Raw genomic sequence first — 17,500 nt, 5'->3', positions numbered from 1 at the left:
AAACCACTTCAAATCCAGACAGATAGCAGAACAGAACTTCTGAACTGATGTATTCACAGTATTAATGTTTTGGCATTGGCTGAGGAACGATTTTGAGCCCATAAAGTTCCATATTTTTGGGGGATTTATTAAAACTGTTTTATTACTTTTTGTAAATTAGTTTTTAATCAAAAACCCTGAAGACTTGGATTTGGGACTAGACAGATGATGTGAGTTTTCGTACCCTGACCAAACCAAATTAATACATGACAATTTTGTACTTGTTTATTTTTCAGGTCTATCGCCATGACGTGGTTGTAAAATCTTTGTCTCTAACCATGTACGAGGGTCAAATCTTTGTCCTGTTAGGTCACAACGGAGCAGGAAAAACCACGACTATGTCCATGTTGACAGGTAAGTCTTTGTCCATTCTTTGTCTTTGTGTACAGGTTGTCCAATATCCACGTATCTAACACATGTAATGTAGCGTGTCTTTGTGTACGTGTTATCTAACATCCACGTATCTAGAAAGAGAGAGAGAGAGAGAGAGAGAGAGAGAGAGAGAGAGAGAGAGAGAGAGAGAATAAGTAGGAGTGAAATATCTGTTCAATGTTATAGTTATCATATAACGTTATAACAAGTGTAACTAAATGACAAATTGCCATATTTATGGACAATAAAGATCTATTATTATTATTATTATTATTATTATTATTATTATTATTATTATTATTATTATTATTATTATTATTATTTAATTAATTATTATTTTATTATTATCTAACACATGTAATATAGCGTGTCTTTGTGTACGTGTTATCTAACATCCACGTATCTAACACATGTAATGTAGCGTGTCTTTGTGTACGTGTTATCTAACATCCACGTATCTAACACATGCAATGTAGCGTGTCTTTGTGTACGTGTTATCTAACATCCACGTATCTAACACATGTAATGTAGCGTGTCTTTGTGTACGTGTTATCTGACATCCACGTATCTAACACAGTAAGTAGCGTGTCTTTGTGTACGTGTTATCTAACATCCACGTATCTAACACATGTAATCTAGCGTGTCTTTGTGTACATGTTATCTAAACACTATCTCATGATAGGTCTTGTGTACGTATTAACATCGATTAAATGTAGCGTGTCTTTGTGTACGTGTTATCTAACATCCACGTATCTAACACCTGTAATGTAGCGTGTCTTTGTGTACGTGTTATCTAACATCCACGTATCTAACACATGTAATGTAGCGTGTCTTTGTGTACGTGTTATCTAACATCCACGTATCTAACACATGTAATGTAGCGTGTCTTTGTGTACGTGTTATCTAACATCCACGTATCTAACACATGTAATGTAGCGTGTCTTTGTGTATGTGTTATCTAACATCCACGTATCTAACACAAGTAATGTCGTGTGTCTTTGTGTACGTGTTATCTAACATCCACGTATCTAACACATGTAATCTAGCGTGTCTTTGTGTACATGTTATCTAACATCCTCGTATTTAAGACATCTAATGTAGTGTGTTGTTGTGTAGAGGTAATCTAACATCAACGCATTTAACACATCAAATGTTGTGTGTTGTTGTGTACAAGTTACCCAATATTGTTACACATGGTAGAATCTATACTTTTTCATTGAAATGATCAAAAATCCGTCTGATATTTTTGATTTTTTCCCCCCAACTTTTGTGTCCTGGGTCGACTTACTCATCTTTATTCTTTCAAATTTTAAAACTTTTCTTGTCAACTTATCACTACAGAAACAAGTGTCAACTCCAGATCAATGTGTTGTATGACTCTGAAAACTATTTTCATTTCTAAAATGATTGAGTTAGTTTTCTTTCACAAAAATTAGTTCCATGGAGCCATAGTTTTTCCCGCTTTTGATAATGTGAAGCAGATAATAGCAATTATTTACGATCCTTTTGAAGGACCATATCCTATTGCAAGGTACTTTTTGCCAGATTTAATTGACCCAGCTACCCAATCACTGCTAATTGGGCAGGGGAGGGGGGGGGGGTCAGAAAAAAAAATCTCGACTTCAAATGAGATCAATTTCGATTCCTTTGGTTATGTACTGAGCGCTCTACCAACGGAGCTACCAGGAACCCCCATGTAATGTTTTGATTTTAGCATTTTTGTGGATGACTATTCCTTAGATGGGAGAATGCTGATTGAAAAAGAAAAATTACTCCTTTTTATTCCAGGTTTTATTCCTCCGACAAGTGGCTCAGCCATAGTCAATGGGTACGATATCATAAAAAATATTGATCGAGTGAGAAGCAGTCTCGGGTTGTGTCCCCAACACGACATCCTGTTTGAAGCTCTGACCGTCAAGGAGCATCTCCTGTTCTTTGCCAGAGTTTGTATTCACAATGATAGAGGAAGTGGGTGGAGGAAATGGGGAGGGGGGGGTGAGAGATAGCGACTCCCAAATCCATTTATTCGCCTTTTTAGTTTTCCTTACAGTTCCACATACAGTAGGAGCTTAAAACAAGTACATGTCGAGTAGGAGGAATTAGGCTTAACTCTTGTCAATAAGGAAAGAAAGCATGGAAATTTGCCTACAGTTTAACCAAGGCCTATAGGAATAACACCTGCTATTGATAGTATGAAGATGACGCTACTCTGGCCTTTGTTATTTTTTTTGCCATCCACGTTTGTGAGTAATTCTCACTACACTGTATTAACCAGACAATAAACGTTTAAGGTTACACATATTTTTGTGTGTTGGGCCGTTATACTTCAGGATGGCAATGTTGTGAGCTTCTTGACAAGCGCATACTATCTATAGAACAACTCTCGCAATTAATCAGAACGTTTGAACAGCTTGAATTTTCACCTATTACAATTATATTAAATAGGGAAATATAACAGTGTAAATACAGATATGTTCTCTTCTGATTCATTGTATATATTCGGCTTTAAGGGATTTACAGTGACTGAGGGGTGTCAAGTGACGTCTAATAGATTCAAAATTCATATAAAGTGTTGAACCTTTAGAATAATTAATAAAATAGTTGGTTTATGCTTGAATTTGGATAAATTAGGTTTTATTTATTATTGCATTGTTCTTAAATTAGATTTTCTTCTAAACGGTCCCTGTCTCATCCTGGAAAATTATAGTTTGAAACAGTCAAAATCAAGTGTTGATTTACAAGGTTTTGAATTCAACAAACAGGTCGTTATGAAAATAATTGCAGAATTTATTAACTGTTTTGTTGTCTAAAGTAATACTGTGTTGAGACGGTGAGTCACATTTTCATAAAATTGCCGTAAACCGACAAGCTACCCAATCACTGCTGGGTGGACAAGGGGGCCAGAAAAAAATCTCGACCTCACCTGGGATCAATCTGGGTCCTTTTGCATGTGAAGCGAGTGCTCTACCAACTGAGCTAACAGGACCCCCTCACCCCATTCCTGTATCATGAACAAAATAAACTACATTTGATTTAATCCACGAAGAATTCACTGCTTTTTATGTCGTCAATTGAAAGACAAATGACAACAAGCAAATGAAATATTTAAAAAAGTAAAGTATAATAAAATAAAAGACAAAAAGCTGTAACATTTTTTTCTCAGCCCAGCACACAAAGAACAACCCAAAACAATAAATGTTTTAAAAAAATTATTTGATAATGATGGTAGAAAATACCAAAGATATATAATGGACATGCATTGAAAAAGAAACAATTTCTTCTATCCTGTAGCTAAAAGGAGCAACTTTCACAGATGCCGAAATGGAGATTGATCCACTCCTTACTGAGGTCGGACTTCTTGAAAAGAAAAATGAGTTTTCTGCCAGATTGTCCGGGGGTCAGAAAAGGAAATTGTCAGTGGCCATCGCTCTTATCGCGGGATCCAAGGTAGGTAATCACTTGTGTACGGAAAGTTTGTTATTGGTAGATAAGGCAAGGCTACTGGACATTGGAACTATAGAGGTGATTAAATCTCAATTAATATTCATAATTCGATGTTATGTCCGATTGGCCAATGTAAATGTTGCTGATCGAAGCTCGAAGAAATAAACAATAATGGGAAATTGAATGTAAGCTTCAATTTAATTACGAAAACAGGACAAATGAACGTTTCGGGTTTCCCCTTTATCAACAAAACAGGATGAATGAAACACCACAGATGAATTAGATGATGTGGTAGTGGCGTAGGTACTACCTTTTCCAAGGACTCAACTATGCGCCCAGGACCTTCCGATCCGAAAGCGAGTGTCATACCACTAGACCACATAGAAACACGACAATGAATTTTTGACAACAAACCAATTAGATAAGGCCAGGCTACTGGAAATTGGAACTAGAGAGGTGATTACATCTCAATTAATATTCTCTGACACAAACTATACATCTTGTAATTTAAACATTGTTTCATGTGTTCGTTACGGGTGTTTTGGAGGTATGTCCAGGTGAGTATCTTACTTGGGCGCATGAAGTCAATTTTAGTTTGAATGAGGAATAAAATAATACAGAAATAAATCAAAAGTTACCCAAACAAAATCTGACAGTTTGTTATGCATATAATTGATTGTCCATTGTCATGGTCCCTTTTAATCTTGTAACAGATTTGGTCCTGTATGAAACACTTTGTATTTTGAAAAGCTGTTATAGATATCATCAATTTTTTCCCCTAAATGCAACTACTGATTCTTACTGGAATTTGTATTGCGGTCATGGGTAATCTTTAGCTCCTAGTCATTCATTGAAAAAAAGTTAGCTCAGGATAGAGAAGGATGGATACTGTTTGTCTGTGGCCTATACCCTGGCCCAGGGTGAAAAAGGCAATGATGATGATGATGATTCATTGATGCTACCTGTAAATAATTGAGTTTTTGAGACATGAATTTATATTGTGTTTAGTAACGTGTTGACTCCTTTGCTAAAATGTTTTCAAATTTTACCAATAGAATGACTCATAGTTGGGCAATCATTGTGCTATATTTCATTACAAACATATTAACATTTGAATTTGGTGTGTTTTTAATTTAAAAAATTATATTTGCTTACTATATTATAAAACATTTCAATTTCACTACAATTGAATCGTTTGAATGGTTTTACGTTTGTCCATCGTATTTGTTTTCCTATATGCTGGTCAGAGCTACCCTAACACGATGATGTTAGACAATCTTAACAATCTAATACATATGACATATTTCGTGTTTACTTGAAGAAGGCCATAGGCTGAAACGTTTGTTTTATTGTGTTCCCTTATATATGAGTCACATATAATTTACTCACTTCGTTTTTCTCACCATCATGATGTCAGGCAACTGTTGATTTAAAAAAAAACCTTTCTCCTAGGGTACACCCCGAAATTTACCTCTCATCTACCTTTGCATAATATTATATTCTCGTATATTTACATAGTTATTTATTTATTTATTTATTTATTTATTGTGTTTGTCTACTTATTAATTCCTTTTGTTGACAGATATATTCATATATTGAATTTTCCACCAGGTTTTGATTCTAGACGAGCCATCGTCTGGGATGGACCCTGCTGCTAGAAGACAGACATGGACGGCCTTACAGAATCACCGTGAAGGCCGCACCATTCTACTCACCACTCATTACATGGACGAAGCAGATGTTTTGGGGGACCGGATTGCCATCATGGCTGAAGGCGTCGTCAAATGCTGTGGAACCTCCATGTTTTTGAAAAAGCTCTATGGTACGTTGTTTTAGTTAAAGTATGTGGAAGCTCCATGTTATTAAAAAGCTCTATGGTACATTGTATTTTAGTTGAAGTATGTGGAACCTCCATGTTTGTGAAAAAGCTTTATGGTTCGTTGTTTTAGTGAAAATATGTGGAACCTCCATGCTATTAAAAAAGCTCTATGGTACGTTGTTTTAGTTAAAGTATGTGGAAGCTCCATGTTTGTGAAAAAGCTATATGGTACATTGTGTTTTAGTTAAAGTATGTGGAACCTCTATGTTTTTGAAAAAGCTCTATAGTACGTTGTTTTAGTTAAAGTATGTGGAACCTCCATGTTTCTGAAAAAGAATATGTTACATTGTGTTTTAGTTAAAGCATGTGGAACCTCCGTGTTTCTGAAAAAGCTCTATGGTACGTTGTTTTAGTTAAAAGAATGAAAAAGGATAAGAGTGGAACCATCCATGTTTCTGAAAAAGAATATGGTACATTGTGTTTTAGTTAAAGCATGTGGAACCCCCGTGTTTCTGAAAAAGCTCTATGGTACGTTGTTTTAGTTAAAGTATGTGGAACCTCCATGTTTCTGAAAAAGAATATGGTACATTGTGTTTTAGTTAAAGCATGTGGAACCCCCGTGTTTCTGAAAAAGCTCTATGGTACGTTGTTTTAGTTAAAGTATGTGGAACCTCCATGTTTGTGAAAAATCTGTATGGCACGTTGTTCTATTTAAAGTATGTGAGACCTCCATGTTTAGAAAAGATAAATTTGGCCGACTTTTATCTCATGACAATGTCGTGTACGTGTCAAAGAATCAGTCAATGCTGGATCTCAAAGGATGTTTTACACGTCTTGGCTGTATTGAATCACGTCTTTTAACATACAGTTTTACTGTCTTGCATTTTCAAAGTGATAATCATTATATTCCCTACGCTTGTCAGAGACTCACCTCAACTAATTCTCCAAATTTTCCATTATTACATCATCTAGGTGCTGGTTATCACCTCGTGATCGTCAAAAAACCTTCTTGCGTCGTTGAAAAAATAACGGAAGTGGTTACCTCCCATATTAGCACAGCCAAACTGGAGACAATTATAAATGCAGAAGTCACATACCTTTTGCCAGAAAAAGAAACAGCTAACTTTCCAACCTTGTTCACAGTGCTTGATATGGATAAAGACCGTCTGGGGATAAGTGGTTTTGGTACGTCTGCTACGACACTAGAGGAAGTTTTCTTGAAGTAAGTTGAACTCAAGAAATTTACAATAATAGATTGATTGAGCTATTGGTATTTGTTTGACTTTCACATTTTTAAAGGTTCAAAACTTTATTTAGGCCTTTCTTGTCCAATAATCATAACTTATCTCTGAACAAAATATATTATCATTAACAACAACAATGATAATAATAATAATAATAATAATAATAATAAATAATAATAATAATAATATAATAATAATAATAATAATAATAATAATAATAATAATAATAATAAAATAATAATAATAATAATAATGATAATAATAATAACATGACATTATTTTCTTATATAAATTATTTAGAAATGAAGGAAAGTCTTTTATTTATCATGTATTATTTGTTGGAGTTGCAAAGTCGTTGAAAAATAGTAATTTTAAAATTCTGTACCAAATGACTTGACCGTTTCTGCAGGTCTGACAACCGAAGGTCACTATGGCTTTATTCAAGCATAATGGGCAATATTTTGTTTTGGTTTCAGAGGAGTTCTATGGCAACAATGGGACAATGCCAATTTGGGTGTCAGACTTGTATCTACGAAGGATGGGTAGGATTTCAGAGTAATTCCATGGCAACAACGGGACAATGCCAATTTGGGTGTCAGACTTGTATATATAAAAGTAGGACGGGTAGGATTTCAGAGGAGTTCTATGGCAACAATGGGACAATGCCAATTTGGGTGTCAAACTTGTATATAAGGATGGGTAGGATTTCAGAGTAGTTCCATAGCAACAACGGACAATGCCAATTTGGGTGTCAGACTTGTATATAAGTAGGATGGGTAGGATTTCAAAGTAGTTCCAAGGCAACAACGGGACACTACCAATTTGGTTGTCAGACTTGTATATTTATAAGTAGGACGGGTAGGATTTCAGAGGAGTTCTATGGCAACAATGGGACAATACCAATTTGGGTGTCAGACTTGTATATAAGTAAGATGGGTAGGATTTCAAAGTAGTTCCAAGGCAACAACGGGACACTACCAATTTGGGTGTCAGACTTGTATATTTATAAGTAGGACGGGTAGGATTTCAGAGGAGTTCTATGGCAACAATGGGACAATACCAATTTGGGTGTCAGACTTGTATACAAGTAAGATGGGTAGGATTTCAAAGTAGTTCCAAGGCAACAACGGGACACTACCAATTTGGGTGTCAGACTTGTATATTAGTAGGGCGGGTAGGGTTTGACTAATTTTGATGGAAATAGTCAAATGTCAATAATGAAGTCGAAAAGATTCAAACTTTAGTTTTGAAATCCTGAATTCTGTTTGCATGTCAATCACCATATGGACCACACAAAAACGTGGGAATGCTGTATTCCTTCTTGTCTATTATATCCTCAGGGTTGGAGAAACGGCATATGATGATGATGATGATGATGGAGACAAGCAAAACCAGGAGGAGAATAATAATCAAGATAATATTGAAGGTGGTACCGAAGATGGCATAAGGACTCCGCCTAATGCTGACTACGTTGGCACAATTTACGACGATGGAGTCGTCGTTGGAAAGATTTCGTCTGTCGAACCGAGCAAGGAAGTCATTTCCGACAGTAAGTAATGTTCCTTTATCAGCCAAACAATATGAAATATTTATTACATTGGGATGGTTCTAACAAATTTTGTAATGGGCGAGTCAGGAGAAAATTCCTTTTATTACTATCTATCTCAATATATTGTTATAAATAATAAGACCTATACAGAAACAGAATGACAACAATTTTGAAAAAAAGTTGGTCTTATAGAGAAATTTATACCAAAATTTTAACGCACCGTAATTTTGGCTTAGAACCAATTTACGAAGGCCATCCTTATAGTATGTATCCATTCATAATATAGAATCACATTGACACAAACTCACTGTTTTAATGGAAGGATGTGTAAATGCTGGAGAAATAACGTTTGACGATCTGGAAGTGATATTGTGTGCACTAATAATAGAAACGGCAACATGCTTCATTAATCAAGATAGGTATAGTCCCGTGAAATCATTACATAAACACAAACGTTCCTTTGTCTTATTGGAAATACTCACTTGAACACAGATGTTCCTTAGTATTAATGGGGATCTCATAAACACAAACATTCCTTTGTATCGTTAGCACGTAAATACAAATGTGCCTTTATTATATTGGAAAATCTTGTGTAAATACAAACGTTCCTTTGTATTATTGGAAATCCTTACGTAAATGCAAATGTTCCTTTGTATTATTGGAAATCCTTACGTATACACAAACATTCCTTTGTATTATTGGAAATCCTTACGTATACACAAACATTCCTTTGTATTATTGGAAATCCTTACGTATACACAAACATTCCTTTGTATTATTGGAAATCCTTACGTATACACAAACATTCCTTTGTATTATTGGAAATCCTTACGTATACACAAACATTCCTTTGTATTATTGGAAATCCTTACGTATACACAAACATTCCTTTGTATTATTGGAAATCCTTACGTATACACAAACATTCCTTGTATATTGAAATCCTTACGTTATACACAAACATTCCTTTGTATTATTGGAAATCAAAATCATAAACTTACATCAATGTCAAATATATATTATAAATTTATATATATTTATATTATATATAATATAAATATATATATATATATTTATATTCCAAATGTACACTTACTGAAATGCTTGGTATGTATTTTATATTCCAACACATAAACTTACTGAAATGTATAATATATATTTTATATTCCAGACATAAACGTACAACAAGTATATTTATATATTTTATATTCCACCACCACAAACTTACTGAATGTGTGATATTATATTTCATATTCCACCACATAAACTTACTGAAATGTGTGTTATATTTATATTCCATCCACCACATGACTTACCGAATGTGTGATATGTATTTATATTCCAACACATAAACTTACTGAAATGTATAATATATATTTTATATTGCAACATATAAACGTACTGAAATGTGTGATATATATTTTATATTCCACCACATAAACTTACTGAAATGTGTGATATGTATTTTATATTCCACCACATAAACTTACTGAAATGTGTGATATATTTTATAATCCATCCACCACATAACCTTACTGATGTGTGATATGTATTAATAATAATAATAATAATAATAATAATAATAATAATAATAATAATAATAATAATAATAATAATAATAAATAATATAATAATATAATAATGCTGAAAACTTATATAGCGCTATAACTCCGAGACACCAGACTCGAAGCGCTTAAATTACAAATTACTTTGGCTGAAACATAATCATTTACACACACAAGCACACACACACACACACAACACAACACAACACAACACACAACACAAACCAAACCTATTTTGCTTCTCATACCATCTACTAAAATCGAAACAGATATGTTTTAAGCGAACGTTTAAAAATAGACAAACATTCTTTTTCACGAATGCTCTGCGGTTAGGCGTTCCAAATAGAGGGTCCGAAATGAGAAAAGGATCTCATTCCAGCATATTTTCCGAATTCGAGGGACAACTAGTTTTGTGGAATCACTGGCCGAACGTAAGGGGCGTGGTTTTGAATATCTTTCAATTAGTTCCGAAAGGTAGGATGGGGCAGTACCTTCAAGACAACGATACACTAAAACACAAGCTTTGAATTTAATCCTTTTCTCAACAGGCAGCCAATGCAGGTCATGAAGCAGAGGTCTGGCAGAGTCGCACCTACGCTTCATGAATACTAGTCTGGCAGCGCTGTTTTGGACAATCTGAAGACGTTTCAGATTGTATTGCGAAACGCCAAACAACAGAGCATTACAATAATCCAATTTCGATAGTACGAGGGACACAACCAGGTGTTTGGTCACAGCCTCAGATATGAACCGTCTAATGGAAGCAATCTTTTTTAGTTGGAAAAAGAGAGATCTAACCAAATTATTAACCTGATGCTCCATCGACAGTCCAGAGTCTAAGTATGTGCCAAGGTTTTTCACTTTGTCAACAATTTGAATGGAGGCATCCCCCAACTTCAAACCTGTTTCACTTTTCCACTTCCTGTTCCCCACATACAGCACCTCCGTCTTATCATCTTTCAGTTTCAGTCTGTTCTCATTCATCCATTTCTTAACACTTTGGATACAATTTTGGATACAATTCCAACACATAAACTTACAAAAATGTATGATATGTATTTTATATTCTAACAGATACATATACTGGCATGTATGATATGAGTGGCAATTTCGTTGAGACAAGTAAGACTTTAAACCCCAGATCATCAAAATACAACTAACTGACTCCCCATTTCAAACCAATAAATCCATTGTACTTTGTTTGTATTCATTATCACACCATTTTCGCTTTAAAGAATTCTGACAGGAAACAAAACGATTGGACCTACAAGATGAATAGATAAATAAATAAATAAATAATGAATTGATATAGTGCCTAAACAGCCACGTTAATTGTAAGCTGAGGCGCTTTATATAATTTTTTAAAAATTCAAAAAGTCACAACACCATAAAATAAGCATGAATACAGAAACACAATCTAAGCAACATATATTTCATAAAAAATTAGCCTTACGGAACAACTCAGTCTTCAGACATTTCCTGAAAGATGATAAATTTTCGCAGGACTTTGTCTGAGAACTGAGTGCGTTCCATAGGCGTGGAGCAATGGATAAAAAGGGTTTTTGTTTTTTTACCCAAAAATATATTTAAAAAAATAAAATTGAGGTTTATATAGAGCAATATCCACTAAATGTGCTCAAATCGCTTTACAAAGGGTCCCTGGTAAACAGCAACATTTAACATGTAGGACGGGACATGACGCCTGTTAGGCTATATTACAATTTTTCGGACTAAGACAACGCTGTTAACGGTCAGGTAGTCATTTTACACCTGAGTACGGTGAGAGAATGTGCGTAAAGAGCCTTTTCCAAGGACTCAACTATGCGCCGAGCACGAGGCTCGAACCCAGGACCTTCCGATCCGAAAACGAGTGTCATACGACAAGACCACATAGCCGCACAAAAGTGGACTTTGAGGTGTGGTAACCTTTAGAAGTTGGGACTGAGATGATCTTCAATTTCAAGTGGGTTCATATTAATAATGAATAAGAATAAGAATATGAATGAGATGACGATTGGACCGGATTCAATCTAAGACATATTTTGCTCTGTATATGGTGTGGGAAGGGCTCAGTCAAACAACTCTCTCTCTCTGTCATAAGTCGATGGTATGTCCGATTGGCCAATGTAAATGTTGCTGCTCGAAGCTCGAATAAATAAATAATAATGTGAAATTGAATGTAAGCTTCAATTTAATTACGAAAACAGGACAAATGAACGTTTCGGGTTACCCCTTTATCAACAAAACAGGATGAATGAAACGCCACAGATGAATGAGATGATGTGGTAGTGGCGTAGGTACTACCTTTTCCAAGGACTCAACTATGCGCCCAGGACCTTCCGATCCGAAAGCGAGTGTCATACCACTAGACCACATAGAAACACGACAATGACTTTTTGACAACAAACCAATTTGACTGATGGGCGTTCTTTATGCATGCATATTTATGGTAGCCATATTTATCAATAGAAAGGGATGTACCACGCCTCTTTTTATTTATTTAGTAAAGCTACGTTAAATCTCAGCAACCATCAGGCACTTCTACTCGTGACCAATGTGAGGTTTGGTGGTGGTGGTGGTGGTGGTGGTGGTGTTTGGGGGAGGAGTTGGGGATCTTATTGCGTTGTATTTCTGTTTGGAAATCAAGGCTTTATGTTTTCTATCGGCAATGGGCATGATCTATATTAACTTTCCGTGTGTTCGAGGTCATTGGTCACATTGCAAAATGGGCTCAAAGTGACCTACTTAATGAAACGTGTTCACAGCTTTTGAAATATCTTACATCACGATTGGTCATGTGATTCAGCTTGACACATGTGTATGTTTATAACATTTGTAAATAAAGCAGAGTATTTCCATTTGTTAAGAAATATCCAACCATTGGACAGCAACAAATCATGTGATTGATGACCTGGTTGGACGAAAACATGAATATAGATCGCTCCCATTGACATTAGATGCTACGTCTTTAGACAGACAAAATCATCAGGGCATGTTTTAAAGGGGTGACTATCTTCAAAGTCAGCAGATAGTTGTATTATGTGTTTATTTTAAAAACAGATGCAAAGACGTAAACTAATTATCTGGCCTATGTTTTAAGTATCGCAGACTTTTCCTCTATATGTAATGTATTCTCCACTCCACTGGCTGAATATTTAACCCCTAAAAAGTGGAGGCTGATTCTGTCGGTTTGAAGACTGCGCATGTTGTAAAGTATCAGAAAGCATTTACGGTGCATTATTTTTGTATAAATGAAAACACTTGTATTTTGGGATAATAAATATTTTTTTCTTCAATGTTTCAAGGACAAGTCTGTACGACGAGTCATATCAGATCTAAGATCAGATAATTTCATTTATTTCTGATTTTTTCTAACGTGTGGTCTTGACTATAAAACAGTTGTCAGTTCCCCAAGCAAGTTTCCTATCACGTATTTTAGCTGATAGAGGGCAACCTAGATAGTGAGCTATCGTCATTTTTTTCTTCTATTTTCAACAGAGCTGGTGCTGGAATATGAAAAGAACGTAGGCTGTGCTTTGGAAATAAGCAAAATGTGGGGAATTCTCTATAAAAAAGCCTTGCACACCTGGAGAAATCGCACCATAACAATGGCACAGCTTTTTCTACCTGTACTTATGGCGATAATATCACTGAGCCCCAGTTCACCAAAAGCTGGTAAAAAAGAGCCACCCTTGACCCTGGACTTGTCTCCTTTTGAATCGACCATCGTACCCACAACGGTCGGTTTTGACATGGTTGACGACAGCAAAAAGTTAGAGAAATTGTACGGAGAGCAGTTTGGCAGTGACCATGAAGTCAAGTCTTTTAAATTGTCTGAGGTAAAGAAATTACAGGACTAAAATGCAAACAGAACAATTATTTTAAGGAAGGAAAATTATTTATAAACAAATACATTGGACAAATGGCATAGCTGAACACACAAAGCAGGGTTTTTTTCTAGTCATTCTTGACTATTTGTTCATTCAGTAAACACAAACTTTGGTCGACTTTGCTAGAAACCAACGAGCATCTCTGATTCTATGAAGCTATTTAGAGACACACCGAAGTCTTTTACAATATAAATGAAGTTTAATCTATCTAAGATAAAGATCCAAAGATTACTTGATACGATTTTTGTTGAAATTGTCTTTTTTTCCCAAATTTTGGTCTGTTTATAAGGTTTGCTATAGAAATGTGTAACGGTTTGATTGCTACAGATCCATATATAACAAGACAAAACCCAATAATAAATCCCCCCCCCCCTTCCCTAAGGATCCGCCTTTCTTAATTTAGATAGACCTCCAGACCATCAAATTACCGGTCAGAGGTCAGATGGGCTAATTATACCACACTCATAGGATTATTACATTTTTCCTAAGGAGTGCACATGTTCTACTGAGAATGCTATTTACATTTGTGAACGCTATCTCGATATTATACAAACATTGTACATCTAAAGACAAGACTATGAACGCTATCTCGATATTATACAAACAGTGTACATCTAAAGACAAGATTATGAACGCTATCTCGATATTATACAAACAGTGTACATCTAAAGACAAGACTATGAACGCTATCTCGATATTATACAAACAGTGTACATCTAAAGACAAGACTATGAACGCTATCTCGATATTATACAAACAGTGTACATCTAAAGACAAGACTATGAACGCTATCTCGATATTATACAAACATTGTACATCTAAAGACAAGACTATGAACGCTATCTCGATATTATACAAACATTGTACATCTAAATACAAGACTATGAACGCTATCTCGATATTATACAAACATTGTACATCTAACAAAATAAGCACTCGATATAACAACATTGTACTCAAGACAACTGAACGCTATCTCGATATTATACAAACATTGTACATCTAAAGACAAGACTATGAACGCTATCTCGATATTATACAAATAGTGTACATCTAAAGACAAGACTATGAACGCTATCTCGATATTATACAAATAGTGTACATCTAAAGACACGACTATGAACGCTATCTCGATATTATACAAATAGTGTACATCTAAAGACAAGACTATGAACGCTATCTCGATATTATACAAACATTGTACATCTAAAGACAAGACTATGAACGCTATCTCGATATTATACAAACATTGTACATCTAAAGACAAGACTATGAACGCTATCTCGATATTATACAAACAGTGTACATCTAAAGACAAGACTATGAACGCTATCTCGATATTATACAAACAGTGTACATCTAAAGACACGACTATGAACGCTATCTCGATATTATACAAACAGTGTACATCTAAAGACAAGACTATGAACGCTATCTCGATATTATACAAACATTGTACATCTAAAGACAAGACTATGAACGCTATCTCGATATTATACAAACATTGTACATCTAAAGACAAGACTATGAACGCTATCTCGATATTATACAAATAGTGTACATCTAAAGACAAGACTATGAACGCTATCTCGATATTATACAAACATTGTACATCTAAAGGGCCTCGCTTGGCGCATAGTTGAGTCCTTGGAAAAGGCTCTTTACTTACTTTCTCTCACCGGACTCAGGTGTAAAATGAGTACCTGGCCACTATAAGCGTGGTGTCCGTCAGAAAAATTGCAATATCCCCTAACAGGTGTCATGTCTTGTTCTACATGTTACGTGTTGCTGTTGGTCAGGGACCCCTTGTAAAGTGCTTTGAGCACATTTAATGGAAATTGCTCTGTATAAAAGCTCAAGTTTTTAAAGCTCAAGAAAGAAATACTTGAAACGTTGTCAATATTTGTCAATGTTCATTCTTAAAACAGCTTGACTTTGTTACAAGACAAGAAACTGCAGTGTTGAGTTACGGGTATCATAATATTGTGTAGTTTTTGTGGAGTCAAAGAAACTGAGAAATAACTCGTTGTCTTTGCTCCACTTTATTCCAGCATGACACATATGACAACTACACACTAGATGAAGCTAGCACAATGGGGATCGGTACATTCAACAAACGTGTTATTGTTGGTTTGGAATTGAAAGCGGATTTAAATGGGACAATCCACGCTTTCTCTCGTTATAACGGACAACCCCTGCATTCAGAGCCTATTGGGGTAAGTATTCAGTGTTTAATGACACTGTTGCTTTTGAAAGAGTTTTAAGTTTTCAAATGTTTGAAAATCAAATTACTGGCGTCCTTACAAAGGAGCATACTATTACCTACCAACCAATGTTTTGTTTATTTATCTTAACTACGCCACTACCACATTATCTCATTCATCTGTGGTGTTTCATTCATCCTGTTTTGTTGATAAAGGGGAAACCCGAAACGTTCATTTGATCTGTTTTTGTAATTATTTTTTGTTATTTGAGGCAACTGAGTAGATCAGTAAAATTGCCTATCCTGGTTGTTTTTATATAATAATAATAATAATAATAATAATAATAATAATAATAATAATAATAATAATAATAATAATAATAATAATAATAATAATAATAATAATAATAATAATAATAATAATAATCTTTATTGTCCAAATAGGCAATTATTATTAGGTTACACCTCTTGTAATAGGGGGAAAAAGTAATTAAAATAGTAGTGATAATGATGATAATACTGATAGTAATGATGATAATAAAATAATAATAATAATGATGATAATAATAATAATAATAATAGTAATAATAATAATAATAATAATAATAATAATAATAATAATAATAATGATAATAATAATAATAATAATAATAATAATAATAATAATAATAATAATAATAATAATAATAATAAGAAGAAGAAGAAGAAGAAGAAGAAGAAGAAGAAGAAGAAGAAGAAGAAGAAGAAGAAGAAGAAGAAGAAGATGATATGTGGAATAATTCTGACTAGAATGCCGCTGTGTAAAACATTCTTATTTGGATTGGTAATTCCCTGGTTCAACTCAACACTCTGGGCAGCTGAAGGTTGAGCCCTTGTAAAAGGTTCTTATTTCCCCTGTTCTCAGACTAAGATATATTACTTTAGAAAACATTTCTTGGCTGAATATTTTTTGATGTACATTTATAAAACTTATATGTATTTCTATTTTGATAGTGTTTTCATCTATCCGTCTCTCTAATGGCTATGATAATTGTTTGCTAATATATATATATATATATATATATATATATATATATATATATATATATATATATATATATATATATATATATATATATATATATATATATATGTATATATATATATATATATATATAATATATATAGTTTTATCAGTTTTTGTAAAGCGCTTAGAGCTCACATTGCATGAGATGTTGGCCTTATATAAATGTACGCTATTATTGTTATTATTATTATTATTATTATTATTATTATTATTATTATTATTATTATTATTATTATTATTATTATTATTATTATTATTATTATTATTATTATTATTTGTTTTGGACAATGTGAACATATTTTGCAGGTC

At 34.1% G+C, this 17,500-nt stretch overlaps 1 protein-coding gene across 2 annotated transcripts in view; it reads left to right on the top strand.

Moving 5' to 3' along the window:
• Nucleotides 1–17,500, top strand: part of LOC144956666 (phospholipid-transporting ATPase ABCA3-like) — a 58,120-nt gene that overhangs the window by 18,989 nt on the left and 21,631 nt on the right. For both annotated transcript variants that reach the window (XM_078887317.1, XM_078887316.1), the window contains exons 12-21: nucleotides 276–393; nucleotides 2,200–2,354; nucleotides 3,703–3,858; nucleotides 5,467–5,677; nucleotides 6,647–6,896; nucleotides 8,259–8,467; nucleotides 9,639–9,656; nucleotides 11,107–11,154; nucleotides 13,531–13,871; nucleotides 15,974–16,138. In XM_078887317.1, coding sequence (XP_078743443.1) covers nucleotides 276–393; nucleotides 2,200–2,354; nucleotides 3,703–3,858; nucleotides 5,467–5,677; nucleotides 6,647–6,896; nucleotides 8,259–8,467; nucleotides 9,639–9,656; nucleotides 11,107–11,154; nucleotides 13,531–13,871; nucleotides 15,974–16,138 — 1,671 coding nt within the window. The remainder of the gene's footprint in view (nucleotides 1–275; nucleotides 394–2,199; nucleotides 2,355–3,702; nucleotides 3,859–5,466; nucleotides 5,678–6,646; nucleotides 6,897–8,258; nucleotides 8,468–9,638; nucleotides 9,657–11,106; nucleotides 11,155–13,530; nucleotides 13,872–15,973; nucleotides 16,139–17,500) is intronic.

Source organism: Berghia stephanieae, chromosome 11, assembly GCF_034508935.2.
Source record: "Berghia stephanieae isolate SIO BIC M18660-M18661 chromosome 11, UCSD_Bste_1.3, whole genome shotgun sequence".
NCBI lineage: Eukaryota > Metazoa > Mollusca > Gastropoda > Nudibranchia > Aeolidiidae > Berghia > Berghia stephanieae.
The sequence above is the reverse complement of the archived record's forward strand: the minus strand, read 5'-3'. Positions and strand labels throughout refer to the sequence as shown.